The sequence below is a fragment of the Cupressus sempervirens genome, chromosome 5, assembly GCF_028749045.1.
Source record: "Cupressus sempervirens isolate cs-2001-9-10 chromosome 5, ASM2874904v1, whole genome shotgun sequence".
In the NCBI taxonomy this organism is placed as follows: Eukaryota; Viridiplantae; Streptophyta; class Pinopsida; order Cupressales; family Cupressaceae; genus Cupressus; species Cupressus sempervirens.
In genome coordinates, this window is record NC_143122.1 from 676,267,447 (window position 1) to 676,290,793 (window position 23,347).

General features: G+C 35.6%; 1 protein-coding gene across 2 annotated transcripts in view; it reads left to right on the forward strand.

Annotated features, from left to right (window-relative positions):
• Window positions 1-23,347, forward strand: part of LOC149557754 (SIN-like family protein) — a 155,728-nt gene that overhangs the window by 39,884 nt on the left and 92,497 nt on the right. For both annotated transcript variants that reach the window (XM_089832272.1, XM_089832273.1), the window contains exons 5-6: window positions 11,995-12,141; window positions 13,000-13,083. In XM_089832272.1, the coding sequence (XP_089688398.1) occupies window positions 11,995-12,141; window positions 13,000-13,083 (231 nt within the window). The remainder of the gene's footprint in view (window positions 1-11,994; window positions 12,142-12,999; window positions 13,084-23,347) is intronic.

The window sequence follows — 23,347 nt, forward strand, 5'->3', positions numbered from 1 at the left end:
GCAAGTATATGTAGATATTATGGTATTGTTATATTAAGACATGATAGATATCACATGAAGCTCTGAGATCAATCCATATTATACAGATAACACATTAGTTCTTAGTGTAATTAATGCTTTTTGATTTTCTTTTATTATAATAATGATATACACATATTGACCAAGTTAGCTCATGGTTGTCCATAGTATGCTCTCAAATATCCCGAAAGGATGTTTTCCCAATACTTTCCTTAGAATAAATTTTCAGAACATAAACAGATGGAGATGCAAAATAAACCAACAATATAAACCAATAGATTCTCATAAAATACCTCAAAATATGTTATTGCATTACACATCAGCAATACAATAACTAGTATTGTAAAATCCAATCTTAAACACAATTCTACAGTCAGATTGAAATACAAAGAAAAGAACTTGTAATTACATGTGAGACAACTGATGTGATGTCTCCACGGACAATGGGTTTGTGTCCACTATCTACTGGCACGAGGGTTTACGTCCTATGAAAGTTGAAGCTTTCCAAATAACTCTCTCAAGAGAGAAACTGAAATTTGAATCATAAACCAAGCATGTCCAAAAATGAATGAGGCCCTTCCTTTTAATCCTAAAAGTTGTGACTCTTCAACTCCCTGCCTATCTTTTCACCTTATCTCTCCTTGTCACTTTTAGCGCACTTTATAATATTAAATTGACCTTTAGGAACATACTCCCCCATAGTCAATTTTAATATTATATGAATGTCTTTAAATTTCCTAATGTCCCAAAAAAAGGGACATTACAAGTCCTCCCTCCTTGAGATTGCTTGTCCTCAAGCAATCTGCACTAGGATCCCATATAAACCTCATGAATAATGCTCCGACAATTTGTTGTGCTACTATGATATGAGTGAAGGACTGAGAACTACAAGGCCATTCACTGACTTCCCATAATAACAATACATCAAGCGTACTAATGCCAGGATCTCAAATCATCCCATGTGCATATTCAATTAGAACAACTTGTCGTGTGCTACCATCATATACTAGAAGATCCTTAATCTGATTGAGAATCTCACTCCAATTGAGATCACAAGCACCACAGTGGTCAAATAATTGTGGGAACTCAACTGTGTGCCAATTAACTCTTGGAATCATTATGAACCATGGGAATGTTCCTCTTGGATCCCACAAACAAAAAGGCCATCCACCTTCCCAACTATCTGTAATATTTTGCTGCTTTGTACCCATAATGGGTGGAATATCCTAGTTGCTCAACTGCCACAACGCTGCTCCTCTCATTGTATGCACTCTAGCTATATTGCTCGCCACATCTCTATCCAAGGGTGATCTGTAATCAGCATTATGTCCCTCTATCAAGGCAACAACCTCTTGGCTACAACAAATATCAATTTGAAACTCCTGATCAATAACAACGAGTGTGCCATCATCAGACTCGAATAGCGGATTCACCATTATACAATCAGCATCTACTTAAACAAAGGGTTGTCTATTAGCTGAATGTGATTTGAAATTTTGGTACTTGGTCTCTTGGGACAACTATCTAAGTCATAAGTCTGCTGAATGCTATCTAGTTCATTGATTATTTGTTGAAAAGCTCCTGGCTCTCTTTACTCTCATGTTTCCTAGTTTGATTTGTGACCTTAACTTGATTTTCTACTTCGTGAAGAGCAACCTGTGTATCATCCAATGCCTCTTGAGTATCCTTAAGTTCCCTATTGAGCTCCACAATCTTAGTCTTTCCTTTACTCAATTGATTAACATATATTCCAGCAACCTTAAGGATATAATTGTTAAATTTTAGATCTCTGCAAATTTACTAATGATTGCCATTGTAATTGATCGTTTTTCAAATGCATATTGAATGTCTTATAAATATGAGAGGAAGAGACATGTCTCTTGTGGTTAATCATCATTAAATATAAATAACATATTAACAATAATCCATTATATATATATAGATATATAGATATATAGATATATATATATATATATATATATAACCATATATATAATATATAACTAAATGATAATTTATCAACAACAATGAATCTCATAATCAAATCAATCTAACTATAACTACAAACTTAACACTCCCTCTTAGTTAGAGAGGATTGGTATATAACACATTATGCTCTTGAGTATAGGAAGAGATATTCCTAGAATGACATATTAAGGATATCAACATGAATCCATCAACACACATATATATTAACATATTTATCATATGGTATTTACTTCAATTCACTATGAGGTTAAATTCCTCAACACTTTCTCTTTAGCAAAGAGGGAATTGAAGAAAATATAAAACAAGATTGAATGCCACCTTAAGTGTGGTCTATGATAGATTTAAGTTATGGTGTCTGGCAAGATCTGGCCTAAAGAACCATAACAAATGATTTTCATAGTGTCTGACAAGATCCAACCTAATAACCACGATGGATATCAATGTGTACGGCAAAATCCGACCTAATAACAATGACACCAATAATTTTCATGGTGTCCGGCAAGATCCATTCTAATAACCATGATGGATATCAATGTGTTCGGCAAAATCTGGCCTAATAACAATGGCACCAATATTTTTTATGGTGTTTGACAAGATCTGGCTTAATAACCATGATGGATATCAATGTGTCCGGCAAAATCTGGCCTAATAACAATGACACCAATAATTTTCATGGTGTTTGGCAAGATTCAACCTAATAACCATGATGGATATTAATGACCGATAAAATCCGGCCTAATAATAATGACACCAATAATTTTCATGGTGTTCGGCAAGATTTGACCTAATAACCATGATAACACCTACTCCAACACATTTTGGTGTTAGGAGACAGGTCTACTATTGATAAGATCGTCACCTTTCAATAGTTACCTTATGTTCGCTATCATAACTTCCGGCACTCCAAGACAACTTAATGTAGTCTGTTATGATAACAGGTCCAGCTATTGATAAGATCGTAACCTTTCAATAGCTCCCCTCTAATTATATACATCAATGAAAGATCGTCACCTTTTATGACATAATCACAACATCATGTAGTAACTCACATGATATCTACCATGAACCACGTCAGAGGGTGGACCCACCATAGCTGCTACTAGGGGGTGGAACAAAGTGTTTTCACTTCATACTTGTCTCTCATAGAGGATACCATATTATAAAGAATTTATCTTAGAACTTCTCCTCACAGAGAAGATATTATCCACAAAGGATTGCATCTCAAAATTTCTCCCTCTGAACATCCATCCTGGGAGGTCAGGTCCTTTAGTTACTTCCTTAGAAACTCTCTTCGCCCAAGGATGCCTGTCAAACTCACTCTAAATCTGAGTAATAAGTCAATACTTATTCATAATATACATAGGAGTAGGCCCAATAAAATCATGCAATCACACATATATTTCTAGAGTCCCTCTGAGTATCAATCTTCTAAGCTCTTGCGTTGCTTTAGAAGAAGTGTCATACTCCCTCTTAATGTAGAAGATTCTCATAATCTCATTCATCAAGGATGTTTGCTTCAAGAGCCTCTTTTATCCATCTTGATCATCATGGTCTTTGGAGCTACTATCATTAGATTGAGTTTGCACAATATTAGGTAGCATATGTAAAGTACCAACCTCCTTTTCCTGTAAGAATATCCTCAAACATAAAGAAAAAATAAGGCAAATAACCCTTATAGTATGTATAGAATTACAAATAAATGTACAAGATAAAAATACTTATCTGCACAGGAAAATTCAAAAATTGTCTTTTTAGATTATTTTCGAATGGAACATCTCCCCTCTAAATAAGGTTCAAGTGGGAATGGAACATTGACTATTATTCCCCCCACAATGTAAAATTTCCACTCATTCTTATATTGTTGAACAATTTTGTATCAAATATGACAACTCCTCTCTAAGTTCCAACTTTCTCTTTTTATCCATTGAAGGTTCAAACATTCATTTTTCTTAATAGTATAAGCGAACATGTCCTTCCATTTTCTTAAACTCATCCACAATACACCAATATCTTGATTTAGTATGATTTTGCCACACAAATGACTCTACAACTCATACGTCGAGTTTCATTTATCAAAGAGAGACTCGTAGATGGTTCAAAGGAATTTTCATTAACGTCTCACAACAACTCAAATATCCTTTGATCATGTAAAGGTACTTGTTTGATCTTTTGATTAAACCTATACTACGCACATCTTGCAATCTATGTATTCCAAATTTATATCATTACTGAATCTATCACAATGTGGTTTACTCCGCCTCTCTCATCTTGACAATAAATCACTTGTTATCATGAACTTATATTCATCATTTGTCTAATCATTTTTCCAAGCTTCTTTATTACCCATATTCAATAGTTTGAAATGTTTATAATTGTATTTTCCCTACAAGATGACAAGATCATGCTTTGATATTACAATAATGTCCCCTTTTGGTCCATTATGAGTGATGTCTTTAAACCAATTGTAATATTCAAAATGGCCATTTTATTTATTAAATGCTGTTTATTATTTAGACTTATGATCAAAAGATACAAGTGTTATCCAAGTTGCCTAGACACCATTTATGGACTCCCTCAAAGTTTATATGTTCAATCTCGTTTCATGAATGAGATGTTGATCCCTACCCTCTATTGGGACAAGATCTACTAGGTTGGATTTAAAAGAAACCCCATAATAATAATTATTGGGAATAATTGATAATATTCTTCAACATTCTCTGGTATTATAGATTGTCAAATTTAATAACTAATTTAATAATACTATGATTATATTCCCCATCTCAATAAAAATATATGGAATTAGTTCTATATTTATATATATATTTTTTTCAATTATAAATATTCACTTAGTTATAATCATATATGTCTATATTCATAAGTTTCCTTAAATAATTAGTATTACATGTTGATATCACTTTAATTGTAGGCCTATTTTGTAGTGGCCCCCACAAGTCTAAGGGAGATTGACATGTTTTAGGACAGAGCTATTTTGTACTTATAATTGTAGGCCTTGTTTGTAGTGGTCCCCTCAAGTCTAAGGGAGATTGACATGTTTTACGAAAAAGCTGTTTTGTACTACTTACTTATGATAGTCATGTGTATCGGTATAATGTATATAGAGTAGAAATTATTCCACATAATGTGGATCGTCATATAATCTTTGCATATGTTTGGTATTGTTTCGCAATAATGGGTATTGTCACCATTTTATTATGTGATTTCTTTCCCATTTCACATGTAGACAGTAATAAATTGGTATATATGAATGCCAATGGTGTGTCTTGCTAACTTGTACAACCTTGACACATTATTAAACCCCTTGGTTGTATTCACGTGAGTTGGTCAATGGTAATATATATCTGCCATTGTGTATATTGTTAAAATTATTCTTACTCTTCATTATTTGTCACTCCTTATCCCTTCTATTTCTGAAGTCGACTGGTGTGGTAATCAAACTTTCAGATTTTATTTCATTTTTACAAGTTCTGCAGAGTATGGTATAAGTTCTATACTGTCCAAAAACTCTTCCTCTATGATTTCCATGTAGTAATAATGTACAGCATTCATGATTTCCTTAAAAAAAAATTCATTGACTACTGTTCAAACCACGAAACTGTGTGAGTTGATTGTCCTCCATGCGATAGTTATTGGAGGCTGACTTTCTTTGGCAGGTTATTTGTTTTGATGTTTGGCACCCCAAACAAGCAACACATTTTCCCAAGTTCATTTTGTCCTTTTCAGTGATCGATGTCCTTCCAAGCGATTGGTAGTAAGATGAAAATAATAATTTTCAGATGACCTCATCTCAAAGCACCGCTTAAAGAAATGCAGTTATAAAGTTTATAGAAAATGCATTCTACTGGTGTGAAAGAAAAATATCCACTATGTTGATCTTTCACAGAACATGAACACCGTTTCTAACGCCTTCAAGAAACCCACAATCTGGGATCTTCACATTCAAATACGAGTATTATGAAAACATATCTATGGTAGACATCACAACAGAAAATCTCTAGTAGACACGAATACTATGCACGATAACAGTTCTAAAACATTTCAAACTGATACAAGTAAAAGAACCTTCTCTGCACTGTGTTTCTTTTCTTTAATCAGACATCTCACATTTAAAATGATGTCAATCATTGATGATGGACTTTGTCTATGTATTCCTTATAGGCTGGAACCTTACTGCAGTCTTTTTGTTGCAATGTCTTCGGTAACTCTTTCTTATGGGTACTTCCAATGTTTCCATTGGAGATTGAGTAAGCTCTGTTTTTCTTTGTTACATTTTCTGTTGGCTCTGATACCATGTTAAATTCTAGGATCTCAGCAAATGTACTAACGATTGCCATTGTAATTGATCGTTTTCCAAATGCATATTGAATGTCTTATAAATATGAGAGGAAGAGACATGTCTCATGTGGTTAATCATCATTAGATATAAGTAACATATTAACAATAATACATAATATATGTGTGTGTGTGTGTGTGTGTAAATATATATAAAACCATATATATAATACATAACTAAATGATAATTTACCAACAACAATGAATCTCATGATGGAATCAATCTGACTGTAACTATAAACTTAACAATAATTCCTGTCAGAAAACAAACATATATAATCTGATTTCATAGATTCAAGGGCTGTTTTGACTGCCTGCAAGTCAGCAACAAGTAAGTCTCCTTCCATTCCCTTTCGAGCCTTCCTACAAAGATCCTCAATCGTCTTGTGAGTGTTGTCATAACTTACCAAAGATGCCACAACCATGTATTCACTAACTTTCAGCTGGTTCTTTAAGGCATGCATCTCATTATTGTCATGTTGATACAACTCATCGTCTTGCAGTGTAATCTTGGATTGTTCCTCTAAATTTATTTCAAGTGTATAAGAAACACATGTTTCATCACACCTCAAAAAAATATAATCATAAGCCTTAATTTCCTTGCTGCTTTGATCTAAATGCAAAGGAAAAGCTGCTGCCATGACATTATTCTTATGCAAACATTCATCATTCAAAGATTTCAACATTTTTTTACTTCGAGTAGAACCAACCTCATCAACATGTTTGTCAAGGCTAACCCCCAAATCACCAAAGTAGAAATTTGTATGTTCCTTATACATATTCTTCCCATCGCTGGTCTGAATTACTTTACTTTCCTCTTTACTGTTATAATTCCCATAATGCCTCATAGGGGTTCCTTTAACCGGTAGACCCATGGAGATCAGCTCACTATCTATCATGCGATTTTGAAATTTGTTAATTCTATGCTTAATTACTTCCTCGACAAGTTTAAAGGCTGCAGATGAGAGTTTCAACTTGAACAATCCTTTGCAATATTTATGTTCCATCTAAAAAGCTAACAAGGTTGTTTGCAACATCTTGCAGATTTTAACTTTTGCATCAAAAATTGAGGATATAATGGTGCGCATGCAAGTCTTACATTTCCTGAATGGTGCTTCCCAATTTCAAACAAGAAGCATTCTAACAGCTGAAGAATTAAATTGTTGCATTCAAGATCAATCATAATATAAATGATTCTCTTCTTTACCATAATATCTAGAATCTTAGTTCTCTTGGCAAAAGCTAGGTCGTTGTCATCATGTAATCCCTCTAAGTTTTCCACAAGCAGTTGCATAATTTTCCTCAACACATCATTGTTATAGGCTACTATAGGAGCTGTTATTCACATAATCTCGTTGAGACATGAAGCAATTGCAATTTTCACATCTTTATGAGGATGTTCCATGAACTTGGGCTGGACCATGGTTATCGTTGAAGGTTGTAAAGCCCAATTTAGGAGCCTACAATCTGTTGACTATACTCTAGTCAAATACGTTTCTATCAGCTCCAACTTCCAAAGGATGGCATTTAACAAATTCATGGAGTGTAATTCTAATCCAACCATATATAATCAATTTCTCAATTCCATTTTCTTTTTGTAAGTCTCTTAGCTGATCATCATTAAATGTGTCAACTAAATCTTTTGAAAACACCTTGTGTCTCAGATTTTCCATGGCACCTTGCTTTTGCTCCTGTTAATTGATTACTGTGAGAATTCCCTGTTCTGAAGATTTCTACACTTTTACTACATCAATCGCCATGAATTGCATTGTAAATGCTAACTAAAATGTATGTTCTGAAGTTTGACCTTGTGAGTGTTTGGTTCTTACTTGCAAGTTTAAATGTGCAGTTTCTAGGCAAGTGCCTCTATTCTTGAATTAATATGGAAATTATGACAAAATATTACTTGCAGAAGCTCTTAATATGAAAGCCTAAAGGAACTGCAGTCACACATAAGTACTTTTTGCACTTCCCACTTTCTTAATTCCTCTATGAGGAAATGTTGTAATTTAAACAAAAACTCATTTAGTTACACTTTCCCTTCCAGTGGCTCTGATTTGGATGAACATTTGTCATTGTGTTGTGTACCTTACTCTAGGTCTAAATAGGATTGGTTCACTTCCAACACTCTTCCCTTATACCATACAAGTGGATCAACCTTTATTCCATTTCAGATGATTCCAACAGTACTGTAACTCCAATGTCTAACACCAATAAATTTCACTCATGATATGGGTTATTCTTAGATTTTAGCTCCAATATCATCATGCACCTAAAGAAATATACAATGCTTTACTTCGGGTGGTCTTCAACTATCTAGGAGTTACTAGAGAATGTACCTCCTTTTTTTTGCAAGTTCACAAACTTTAAACTTTAAGGATTTAGATTTTATGGTGTAGAGATAACAGTGATTCTTGGCAAGGGGCATTAGCATCTAACTTCTTATATGAGTAACCACTGCAGCCGATACTTCTCAAAACATTTATACTGAGTTTTCACTCAAGGAATAAAACCGTATGAAGAAATCTGTAATATCTAAATGCAACACCGCTTTTGTAGCTCATGCACTTGTCAACTACTTGTTTTCCTACAACCACAATAAGAGCATCAAACTTCTCTTTGGTTATGCTAACTCTTCCAGCACGTTCCTAGTTTCAGTAGCTTCCATTTCGACGTCTCAAGGTAGGAAGATTGCTTCAAGTTTATTATTTGAATACTACGCTAATGTCCTTAGCATCTACGAGTTCAAGGAAGAATAACTAACTTCAAAACAACTCCCTCAAATTTGTCGTTGTGAGCATGAAAGGAAGTGAGGCAGCCAGTTTGGACAGTGCTTCCCTTATGTGCCAATATTCCCGAATGCTACAACTTAATTACCTTCGTTATTCTTTGACAATAGAATGTAGTTTTATTCTCGGACAGACTTCCACACAAAAGTATAGCCAATTTATTCATGGCAACAAATATATCCACCTCATACTTCGAAAGTCATTGGTAGCTTCAAAACTATCATTCTTTACTAAATAGTTACTTTCTGCTAATGGTATTTCTTATTTTTGGCAATGTGGAAGAAAGGAAAAATAACTAACAGAGGTGTTGTTCGTGTAATTGCCTTAATTGTAGAATTTATTGTTTGTGCTTGTTGGGACAAAACACTTGACAAAATTGTTAAGTCTTTATGCCAAACCCAAATATACATTACACCAACTTTTGCTCACTTTGTAACGGTTTCTTTGCTTCTTTATTCAAGCAACCCGCATAGACCAGAAATGGGGAGGTGTGAATGTCATGTTCCTGGAAGTACACCAAGTGTAATAAAATGATTTTATTTTCTTGACTCACGGTGTTGATTAAGCTTCTGGGCAATATTAGTCGCTACTAGCTCCATGTGTAGCCTCGCCTAGACCAATGTGCATATAGGAATGCATTTTCGATGCATTTTGAACTCCAACTCATGCCCAAAAACTACTATTTCTGTGTGATTCTAGCAACTACCAATTAATCTTAGCTTCTTAATTTGATTTGATCAGTGCACCATAAAATTGAATTGTATGATAGAACAATCTCTACCTTCGACCAATATTAGAAACCTGACACAATATTATCGATGTTAGAAGCCTGATACATGGAATACCAATTTACCATCTCTCCATTCACAAAGGAATATCAAAACAGTAATTGTTGACTATTGGGGATGCCCGCTAAAATTAAAATGAAATATCCTTCATAAACTGATAGAAATTAAGCGAGGTGAAAGCTTTGCGCGAAAACCTCCTTACAAACTTCACCTATTGCAGAGTATGGTCATGGTATAATATTTGGAACTGTGTGTAGGTCATTAAAGAACAATGTTTTTGGAACCCACCACAAAATAATCGGTAGTGTGAATATCTGTCTTCCTCGACACTAGCTTCTAATCACAAATCATGCCCCAAAATATACTCAAGGCTCAACATTGCTCAACTTTATACTAGAATATTCAGAGTTTATAACATACTTTCAGACTATCCAAATTTCTCTAGTTGGAATAATGCTTGTAGGGGCAAAGACTTCAAAGTTGAATAATAGGTTTTGCTCGTCAAACCCAAATAAGACTAAGAGAAGGCAATCAAATTTGTTCATTAATTCTTCTTGAAAGTTTGCCCCTGATAAAAACTCTAGTATGAGAATATTTTAAATGCACAAATTTGACCCTTCAAGATGGCAAGATACACTGTTTTGATACCACTGAAATATTCCGAAAGGATATTTTCCCAATACTTTCCTCAAAATAAATTTTCAGAACATAAACTGATGGAGATGCAAAATAAACCAACAATATAAACCGATAGATTCTCATAAAATACCTCAGAATATGTTATTGCATTATACATCAGGTACAATAACTAGCATTGTAAAATCCAATCTTAAACACAATTTTACAGTCAAATTGAAATACTAAGAAAAGAACCTGTAAGTACATGTGAGACACTTGGTGTGACGTCTCCATGGACATTGGGTTTGCGCCCACTGTCTATTGGCACGAGGGTTTACGTCCTCAAGCTGGATGAAAGCTGAAGCTTTCCAAATAACTCTTCAACTCCCTTCCTATCTTTCCGTCTTATCTCTCCTTGACACTTTTAGCGCACTTTATAATATTAAATTGACCTTTAGTAACTCAAATTATGCTCACCCATAGTCATTCTTAATTTAATATGAATGTCTCTAAATTTCCTAATGTCCCAAAAAAGAGACATTACATACTCTTGCTTGCCTAGTTGTTTACCCTTAGCCAAGGTGATTATAACTCATACCTGTTGGCTCACTAGTGGATTGGATCCCCTTACCCAATTCCCTCTTCTGCAAAAAGAGAATTATCACGATAATAACATATTCCTCATTATAAAATCAAGTTACTCTAACAAGTAATCATCTTCATTAAACATCATAACGATTATCCTCCATTTCACTTTCTAGGAAATAATAAGAAATAACCAACTTTTTCATTTCACACGAAACCATAATTTCTAACTAATTTAAGTCAACCGACTTCACATCAAATCTCAATTGCTATAAGAGCATTTTTAAATAAAGCAAAAATTTGGGATGTAACAAAAGTTCTGTTTTTTCTATCTTAAATACATCTAATTGAGAGATTCAGAGGGAGATGGTCTTGAGCTCCTTATCTATCCTAAATAACAAATTTAATTTAGGCAGGTTGAGAGAGATCTTTTGGCTTATTTATTTTATATAGATATATTTATGATATATATGCTACAATTTGTCGTAGTTGTCATCTAGCAATTTTTATGTTGAAGATACTATGGGGATGTAGAGAAAATGCCACTTTCTAAATGTTTAATGTAGTAAGATGTATGAAGTTTGAAATACTATGAAATTCTGGCTTTGAATTATTTCTGTTTTATATATTTTTCATGGTTTTTTCTGCAGTCTTACATATTGTGTATGTTTTATAGCTTTGAACCTTTTGGAAGCTCTATATTTTTATAAACTTTTCACTATTGCAACGCTACTAAACTTTTGTAACATGTTAATATGATTGTTGCTTTGACCATGGATGGTCTCTTGAAGTTTTAGTTGTATTTAAGGTGTTATTCATATGTATATTTGTATTGTATTCTTTTTTTTTTATTGCAGCTACACTTGAGCCCTGTGCATGCGGCTGTGCAGCTCCGACCACATTTAGGTTATGTGAACAAGGGAGAACATTTTAAGAGAATTATCACAGATGAAGAAAATGAGGAAGAACCTCAAGAGGCCAAACCAGAACTGGTTCCTTTGAAGGTAGATTTGAATATTGATATTTTCACTTAGCTTGAATAGAATTGGATGCTGTTGGTGAGTAATCATGTAGTTTGGGCACAAATTTATTGCTACTCTTTCTAGATATTATTACATGTATATGAAAATTTCTTTGTTCCTCTTTCTAGTTATTTGGTTTCTTTCCAAAGAGCGCTACTTTTATTTTGGCCAAACATATCATGCAGTTTTTCTGTTGTCTCTTTCTAGTTATCCAGTTGTGTTATCTTTTGACCATTTTCTGTTTTCCTGAGCATAATTCATTTATCCTTGTTAAGTATTGTTTTCATCTTATAAATGCAAGCATATCTTGATGACTATATCTGGTAGTTCACACATGTTGAAAATTTGAATCTCTCAATGGTTCTGAAAATATTTTCTTTATCCAGATTAATGGTATTCTAGATACTTTAAAAACTCATCACAATTGTATCATTATTTGATAGTTTTTGCCACTTTGAACTACATTTTTTTGCATGCTGCAGAGCTATACAGTTCTGTTATTTTTTGACCATTTCTGTTTTCTTGAGCATAATTCATTTATCTTTATTATGACATGAAGCATTATTTTTATTGTATAAATGCGAGCATATCTTGATGATTATATCTGATAGTCCACACTTGTTGAAGATTTGAATCTCTCAATGCTTCTGAAACTATTATCTTCATCCAGATTAATGAGATTCTAGATGCTTTAAAAGCTCATCACAATTGTATCATTATTTGATATTTTTTGCCACTTTCAACTACCTGTTTTTGCCTGCTGTGTACTTATTTACAAACCATTACTGCATTGTTCTGCTGTATCTGTTGAACAAGTTGCATATTTTGTGATGCTTGTAGGTTGAGCTGAAGAAGGAGACAGAGCGGCAAGAGAAAATGAGGCTACAGTCACATGCATATATAAAGCAGCTAGATGAGGCAGAGGTTGGATGCATTATCCATTCTTGTCGACACACATAAAAGCTTTAATTTGACAGGTTCTAAGAATAGCTGATGGCTACCATTTGGTCTGTCTTCTTTGTATTTTTAACAAAATAGATGTGTAAATTATTTTAATTGTCAACTTGCAACTTCTTCCTAAAAAAAGTATTTTCAAGCTCATAAGACACAGTAATCCAATGTATATATTCACATGAAACATGTGGGAGTTACTGAGAAGGGGAAGGGGATATGACACATGCTAGGTGAGTGTTTGCTATAGGAGACAGCCAAAGAACCTACTCAGTACTACCGTACAACTTTTGAATATCAAATCTGAATGTTATGGTCAGTGCCTAGCCTTTTCCTTCACTTTACAAAGTATCTACAGCATATGGAATATGGTGATGAGTATAAGGCATGAACCAATTTTTGTGTAATCCAACCTCATGTGAACATGTTAATGGTGATTGCTTTCAATCTATTAAGTGAATATACCTAGCAATTATAAAATCCATTTGCCACTCTTTTTATTTTTTCTTTCCTTTTCTGAAAAGGAAACCAATCTTGCAAACGTTACACAAAAGTACATGTTGTACATGAACGGAATTGGGTATCACTTTAAATCCTCCTGGCCAAGAAAGAAGGAAAAAATACACCTGTAAAAATTACACGAACAGATTGGAAATGCAGGGAACTGGGTATCACATCAAATGTCTCTTCCTGTTCAAGAAAGAAGGGCAAGGGTATCTTATAGATCACCACTATTGAAAGCTTCACTTTATTTCCTTTGAATTTATGAGCTGAAGCCATTTGAGTAGCTAAGTCATCCAAAAAATGCCATGGAAGTCAAGTGTACAAAGTTCGTTCAGGAAGTCTATGTAATTTAAACTCTATCGAATTTTCAAAAAGATTTGAAGTGATAAGAGTCAAGTTGATTCACAATAAACTGGGGATGGCCAACTCTGGTTTTTCTGCAATGATAAGATCTAGAACATATTTTGGAACTGTTGACTTGAATCAAAGTGAAGAAAGCTGCTTGCTAAACTTATGATCGCAAACAAAATGCCTGGATTTTTTTTGGCTCTGCCTAAATTGCTTGGAAAATTTGTTATCTTAAATGAATTTTGAATGGTGTAGTATTATAAGTTTCTATCTATGCAAGCTAGAATGGAAAGTCTATGCGATAGATCCATATTATGAGAATCTTAAATATACTTTCACAGAAATTTCATGAAAAGACACAAGAATAGGATGAAGTGCTTACCTTAGATGCTTAGATCTCCTTTATGGAAGCTATTTGTACCCCACAAACAATCGGCCCTGAAAATAATCAACTTCCCTTTGAAATGCCTAAATGGAGACTAGAAGAGAACAGAGCAAAGTGGCAAACTAAATGATTGTTTTTACTATGAATGGCCTCATAAAGGGCCATATCAGGGTTTCATTGAAAAAAAACTCTTAAAATTATGATTTTTAAATGAAAAAGTGCTTGTGGAGCTTGAATGTTCTCTAGATGCGCTCCGGATGCTCATCCAGGCTTGTGGATGCACATTTGTGCAACATCCGCATCTGAGTGCATCCCCATTGGATGTAGGGACTATTGGTAGGAACCAAGTAATGTAGTCCATACCATATAGATGTTAAGGAAATTGTTGTTTCATAGTTTTAGGATCAAGCCAAGACAAATAAAGGACTATGGGTCCCAACAAAGTGTCATGAAGGATTAAATCCTTTTGCTAATTGTCCCACATCCATTATAAAACAGTCAAGACAATCTCAAGGATAAACACTCGGTAACAATTATAGTTGTAAAGCACTTAAACACTTTGCATGCAACAACTCAACTTGCCAAAAATAGACAACAAACTCAAACAAAGTTAAATTTACAGCACAAAAATTGAGGAATAGGAAAACAAAAATCTGATGCAACCAATATTTTCAAAAACCAAAATTATTAAAACTAATTCTTGACAAGTATGCGTTCCCACCCTTAGGTTTCTAGTCTTGAAGCTATCTTCTTGTTCAAGTATAGTACAGCTGACTTGGAGAGTACTCAACAAGCTAAAACAATTCTAACTTGGCAAGTTCTTGACATAAACTCGACAAAAGAAAAGTAAAACATAAATTTTATGTAAATTTTAATACAAATTGTATTAAATGAGAGGTCTACAAAGGTGTTGGCTATTTTTGTCCTTGTACTTTCTTCGAGATATTATCATTTGAGTGAATCATGTATACAATTTGTCGATGTACATATTGTGGGAGCAACCAATATGGGAATAAATTATCTCTTCATCTCACATAATGTCATGGAAGTCTTGCTTGATGTGCATTTCTTCCATCACCTGATGCTACATCCAAATTGTTCTTTTCCATTGCAAAGATACTTGTTAATCCTTCACCTTTAGTGATTACTTGTGCAAAGTCATTGATTGAGTTTCCCATCATTCATGTCCAACAAGACAATTCATCTCCTATTGCTACATTAGATTCTAGAGATGCTTTATTGAGAGTTTCTAGGATTCTTTATAACAAATAAATTAGTCTTTCATATTCATCTTCGTGGGATGATTACTTGATAGACAACTTATTTGTGGAGTCTCACATTTCAAATTAGGAGGATGAATTTGAGGTATCATCTCTCCTCTTTGACATCAGTCCCATCATAGCCATTATCACATCATCTTTGTCTTTGCATCTAGCTCAACATTAATTACTTCTTGATCCTAGTTCGTCACCATTTTTGATTGGGCATGTATTTGATTTGATTGTGGTATTCGCTTTTTTTATCAGTTAGAATATTTAATTTATATTAAGTTAAAGTAAAGCTTACATTGTCCATCTCAAAACAGAAGTCATGCTACCCTACATCCGTATCAAAAAGCATCCTACTTCCAAATGACCTACATGTCATCTCTGCACCTAAGTCATGTTTAACCATGCACCACATCTCAAAATTGGCCATTAAAATCAGCTAATAACCATGCAATGGATTTAATTATTCAAATAGTAGCCCTACTAATTACAAATTGGGCAAGAAGTATTTTGCATATACTTTATTTAATAACAGAGAGCAAAAAATTGACCACACCTTGATCTTAATATAGCTTTGCCATACCTTCATCATGGAGTCATTGGATCGAATTATGATGAAAATCCCACATTCAGTTGAGTCTTCTTTGTTCGTCTTCCTGATCTACTTTACATCTGGAGGTTTCACCTCTCCAATTTGACTCTTCCTTGCTGGAAATGCTTGTGGTAGCTCCTTCAACATCTTCCATCCCCCTCGAGCTTCCTCTAGTCGCTTTTGCTTTTGTGTACTTGTACTCTACAGAGAATAGTTAAAAACTTTGGTTGATTTCTTCGATTGGCTCCATAATCCCCCCCTTGTTTGTAGACCAACTCCTGGCTTAACCATTCCAATAGTTGGGGCCATCCCATGTGACAATTGAGGAAGAACACATAGATGCAGCACCCAAAGTGCTTCTTCCCTTGAACCTATCTGTAAAGCCTATGCCAAAAATATTAATGATATCTCTATATTGGTCTCATAAATTCTCATAAAAAATTCTCTATATCTCTTTATCTCTATATTTGTCTTTTCTCATAAATTCTTCTCCAAAAATAATGTCCACACACTGCTAGAAACAAATTCTTGAAATTAAAAAAATCCTCCCATCCGCTTTACACTAACTTCCACTCTAAAAGCCTGCTATTGATTGAGTGTGTGTAGGGAAAAACTCGCTTCTAGCTCTTCCTTGTTACTAGAACAACCTCTTGCTCGCTTTGCATCCAAATGCTAAGTGATTACCAGTTGTCCTGCCTTTAATTCCACATGAGCATTCTTCTTTCCTTCTAGGTTCTTCCTTCTCCTTCCTGAGGGCATTATCATATGCTCGCTTCACCTTTTTGCAGATCATTCAATGATGGAGCCATGGTATTACTCTATGGATCACATGGCCTCTGTCCTTATGGTATTTTAGTACTACCTTTCTTCTACAACACTACTAGACACTATCCTTAACAGATCCTTGTGGAGAAATACCTAATATTTGAAATTGAATTCAAAGTGTCCTCCCATTGGCCCTTAAGTGATTTCTTATCACTATGTAGCATCTAAGGCCAACCTAAATACTGAGCCATGCCTTTGGATCTTGGCCCTACTTAGCTCCACGAGTCAAAACTTTCTCCATTAAGCCCTCTGAAGTCCACCAATTCCTCTTTTTCCTAATTCTTCAAGGATACACCGACCTTTGACATACTATCAACTACCTGAGTGGCTTTCCACCTTACACGGACAACTTCAAATTCCCCAAACAAATCTAGCAGGGACATTATCCTACCAGTTTACTTATTCACATACCATACTCCGGCTTTTCGTTTTATCATGTTGTTGATTATAGTATGCAAATCTCCTTCCATGTGATTGTAACTTTCAATTCTATGGCCACCTTAATAGCTAAGAGGGCTGCCTGAACTTCAGCCTCAACGTTTGCCCCTTCCAATAGACTTTTAGCACTTAGCATTTGTATGTTACCTTTGCAATCCTGTATTACGAATCTAGACTCTGATGGACCAGAATTGCCCTTTGACACCCTGTCAAAATTGATTTTTGTCCATCCAGTGAAGGTTTCCAAGATTCCTGTTCTGTCTTTTTAAAAGGAGGTTTAACCCTCAATAACTCATCAACAAACCTTGAATGTGGCATTCTTATCTACCAAAGACATAGTGACATGAGCAGATTTTAGAAACACAATCTTTATACATCTAGAATCTTTTTCCTACTGATTCCTATCTAGAATGGGAAGCTTTTTGCTTCTCCCTAAAGAAAGACAAGATTTTTGTAGGCATTGGATCACGTTTTGTCTCAAACATGCACAATTTTTGCAGGACATTATACATTAGAGGGACGCTACATAGTCTCTCTCTCTTCTCCTTATGGAGGGACAAAACAGTCATGCCTGGGGATATGCCCAATCACATAGCAAGAAATTACCACCAACTCACACAATAAATTACAAAAAATTGAATTTCAACAACACACAAAATCTAGAATTACAACCCATGTAACATGAAGAGACACTTTGCCTCCAAAATCAGTTGCAATAAAATATAATTCTCCAAAAGAATCCCCAACAAGCTACTCCGTCAGATGAGTTGAAATAGATATATATACATGAGGAGAGAAATGAATGGTCGAGAGGAGGGAAGTGAATAGTCTTTCCAATGTTCAATTGAGGAGTTGAAAAGAAATTCAACAGCCACAATGAGTATATATCCTTTTTTTTAATTTCCTAATTTGAATGTATTGGCTGTGGGACAACACCCAACAACTCCTGATTGGGCCAGATATTTCCTGAGACCCCTGATTGTTGAATGCAAATCAAGCCAAAATTGAAATTGAAAACTGCCCCTAGCATGACAGCTCGTGATGGCTGAATTCAAACAAACCAAAATTGAGACCAAAACCAAAATTTATTTTTTTGGATAATGAAGATTGCACATACACCTGGATGCTCCTGCATCAGACACCCCGTATAGAGAAATAATTCATGAGAATGAACTAATGATCATTTGGGACAGTTTGGAATTGGAATTCCATACCTAGCTAACTCACTTGCCTTCAACGTGATGATGCCTCAGTTGGTTTATCCTCCCAGCTAACCAGATATTGCATGTATTCCTTTCCTTGGGGTTTTCTTTGCAACTCTTCTTAGCTTTCTTTTCAGACAATTGCTCAATCCATGCTGTTTTATGATCTGTCTTTGTTGGTAGATGTGTTGCTGCACTAGTCTCTCCATCATAATGTCTATACAGATCTCTAACATTGAGTATTGGAGAGAATACCAATGTCCTCAAAAGGTCAACTTCATAGGCATTAGCTGAAAATCTGACACGGACCTTTCTTCTTCCATTTAAATTTATTATAGGTTCCTTGTGGAAACCTTTCTTTTCTCAGATGAACCCATACGATCTCACCAACATGAAATTCTTGCTCTCTTCTATGCATATCTACGTAGTTATTGTACTTGGAAGTGCTCTTCCCTAATTTCTCATTCACATCTTTGTGCAAATCATTGATATATTGTATAAAATCTTCAGCTACAATACTCTTCCTCACTAGATTTGCACTATATCTGAGTTCATCCATGCCCCTTGGGCTATATCTATAAACAACCTTGAATGGGCTTTTCCCCAAAATCCTATTAATTGAGTTATTATAGACAAACTCAGCCTGTGCCAATGCCAAATCCTACTGATTTGTTTTTTCACCAACTAAAAACGCAATAAATGTCCTAAACTTCTGTTAACAACTTCATTCTGGCCATCTGTTTCTGGATGGTATGTTGAACTAAAGCTCAACTATGTGCTCAACCTTTTCATAGATGTCCTTTTCAACTGAAGGTGTCCATGACAATAATAGTGACCATATAAAGATCTCTATCGCAGCTACAGTCGACAACACTCCCTCTTAGTGAGAGAGATCTTTAGTTAAACAGTCACACAAGGCTGCAACCAAAAGTGTCAATGATAAATTCTGATAACATAGTATAAAATCCTTGCAAGAAACACAACCAGCTTTCATCATAGATTCTCTCAACATGATGTTGTCATGGAATCTCTCAACATGACATTAAGAGAACAATTTACTCATTGTTAATAATCATGGAATCACCAACACTATAAACCTGCAACAATAACTCATTATCTATTACGAAGTAATTGGAAAATATTTGCTTGTTATTAACAGAGACCGAGAGATCATTATATATAAAAGAATGGAATGATGTATCCTTAGGACACGATCGCAAAGAATAGAAACATTCTATTCTAGTTGAAAGAAAGCTAAAAAAGCTATAGCTAACTAAAGCTAACTAGATATGTACAATGGATTATCATTAACTAATAATAGATGATTATCTATTATTGTAATATGCTCTCTTAATGGTTAGTCAATCTATAACACCAAATTGTCCTCTGAATTTGACAAATTTATTAGGACCAAGAGGCTTGGTGAGAATATCTGCACTCCGATCTGTGGTACGAACATATTGGAAATCTATTGTCTCGTCTTTAACCAGCTGTCGTATGTAGTGACAGTGAACATCTACATGCTTGGTTCATTCATGGAAGATTGGATTTCGAGCTAATTTGATAACACCTTCGTTATCAACAAACACAGTAGTCGGTCCCCAAGCATTCGACGAAGCCAAACAACTTTACATCCTGCCATAACAGTCCCTTTGTATTCAGCCTTTGTAGAGGAGAGATAACTTCCTGCTACTTCTTACTGGTCCATGTGATTGCACCGGATCCCAAACTAAACACATATGCAAAAGTTGACTTTTTATCATCAACAGAGCTTGCCCAATCGGAATCTGTGAACCCATTGAGTCTAGGATTAGAACTTCGAGAGTACAGAAGTCCATAATTTGAAGTACCCTTCACATAACGAAGCACATGCTTTGCAGCCATCCAATGATCAGCCTTAGGAGCTGACATAAAGCGTGAGATGTAGTTGATTGCGAAGCTGATGTCAGGCCTAGTAGCAGAGAGGTAGATGAGTCTACCTACTAGTTGCTTGTATGTAGTATCATCAACGGGAGGAGAATCAGACTTTGTAGATAACTTGAGACCTTTCTCCATAGGTGTAGATGCTGGCTTGCAATCTTGCATATGAAATTTGTCTAATAGGGCCCTGACATATCTAGACTAAGAGATGAATATACCAGAAGACTATTGCCAAACCTCAACACCTAGGCAATAATGCATGAGCCTAAGGTCAGTCATATTAAAAGATTGGCATAAATTCTATTTGATTCCTTGAATCAAAGATGTCGAATTGCCAGTGATGATCAAATAATCGACACAAATAACCAGAAAGATGATGTCACTGCCAATAGTCTTGAAATACAAATTTGAGTTTGAAGAACTCCTCTGGAAGCCTTGATCACTGAGATACTTATCAATTTTTATGTACCATGCTCGAGGGGCCTACTTCAAGCTATAGAGAGCTTTTACCAATCTGAGAACCTGACGGTCTTTAACAGCAACCTTGAAACCAGGAGGTTGCGTCATGTAGACCTCTTCACAGAGATCACCATTCAGGAAAGCACTCTTGACGTCCATATGATGGACCTTCCAGCCAATCTATGTGCCATGGCTAGGACTAATCTGATGGTGCTCATTTTTGCAGTAGGAGCAAATGTATCCTCATAATCAATGCCTTGATGCTAAGAAAAGCCCTTTGCAACTAAATGAGCTTTGTACTTATCCAAAGTACCATCAAATTTGTATTTGATTTTGTAAACCCATTTGCAACAAATGGGTTTCTTCCTTGGTGGAAGATCAGAAAGGACCCAGGTCTTATTCTTCAACAGGCTCTGGTGTTCAGATGTCATGGCCTGTTCCCACTCTAGAATTCCCTTAGGCTTGGAATATGTTTGAGGTTCAAAGTTCAAACACATTGTGAATTTTGGCCATGAGAGCAAAGTTGATAGACTCTGTAGGTTTTCTCTTTTTTTGAGCAATTCTCCCATCTATGAGCTCATCATCGCGAAGATCAACAAATGTCTTAGCCCACCACTTAGGCCGGAGAGTAGAACGACCGATGATCAGGTTCCTCATTAGAAGAATTTGGATCAAGCTCAGGTGAAGCATCTACAAATCAAGGTGATCCTGTAGGAGAAGCTGGAGGTGTCTATACATGGATCACTGGTATAATTGGAGCTGTAGGAGCTATTGGAGACCTCTCATTAGGTGGACCTAATGGAAGCCTAACTCCCAAATCATGTGCCTTCATAGGCTGGTTTGTTGGATCAGGAACAGGAGAAACAAGCTTGAATGGTCCTTGCTACTAATCAAATAATACATCAGGACTGTAGATGAGACAAGATGTCTCAACATCGATTAGGCGATAGGCTTTGTGAAGACTAATGTATCCAGCAGGCATGAGTTTCTGACTCTTGGCATCCAACTTGGTGCATGACGCATTAGGGATCCAAACAAAAGCAAGGGAGCCAAAAATTTTCAGGTGACTGATTCTGGGCTTGCGACCTGACAGGCCTCTTCCAGAGTTTTACCTTTGACCGCCACTGTGGGTGATCGATTCAAAAGATAAACTGCAGTGTTGGCTGCTTCTGCGCAAAACTTCTTCGGAACATGTCTGTGTTCAAGCATGGATCAAGCCATCTTGAAAAGACCATGATGGTGCACTAATGTGAACTGAAGGTCACATCCAAGTGTGGGAAATCTTGTAGTAACTGATTGATTGAGAGTAGATTTAGTTCCATCCTTGGAACATAGTACACATCGAGGAAAATGAGATTCCTCTAAGCGGACTGAATCTGAATGTTGCTTTTGCCGACAATTGTGTACTCTTTGCCGCCACCAAAAATAATAGTCTAAATAAGGCTGGTAGTTAGTGAGCTAGTCTTTGCGGTGAGTGAAGTGACGAGAGGCACCTAAATCAATGTACCAGGCAGACGACTTGACAAGATCTGCAGGTCTTTTAGCCATGAAGGTGTAAAAGGTAGATTCCATCTGCTTAGTGTGCTCTGCACTGTTCGCTTTGGGTTGCGAACCTGATTTCTTAGATTGTGCGGCCAAGTGTCTCTAACATTCAACCTTCATGTGCTCGAACTTGTGGCAGTAGTTGCATTGAATGTTCTTCTTCCAGGAACCATCTGATGCTAGAGCAGAAGACTTCTATTGAGATGGTTGCTGAAACTTGCCTTTATCCTTCTGAAAGGATTTAGTAGCGAAGGCTTGCTCTGTGGAGGTGGAGGTGGAGCTACTACCGAATTGTTGTTTCCACCGGTCTTGCTGAAGAAAAAGTGTGTATAAGTCAGTGAACTTCAGATCAACACCAAAAGACGTGATGTGGAGAGATAAAATGCTCATAGGACTATGGTAGACTTGGAAGAGTGATAACCACAATGTCCTCTTCCTCCATCTTGCCACCGATGGCAAGCAACTGATCACGGATTTCCTGAATCCTATTCAGGTGTGCCTCGAGTGAGGTTTGCCCATCCATGACAATAGAAAACATAATGTTTTTCAACAAGAAAGCTTTGGTTTTGTCAGAAGTCTCATGAAGACCTTTGAGATGTGTCTAGATGCTTTTTATCTTATTCCGTACTTTCAAACTCTAAATATTTCTCCATTTCAGAGAACTAATACAATAATTCCTCTAGATTCAAATAACCGTAATAGCATGGAGGGTAACAAACGGGGTCTGGTATTCACTCAGTTTATTTATTGAATA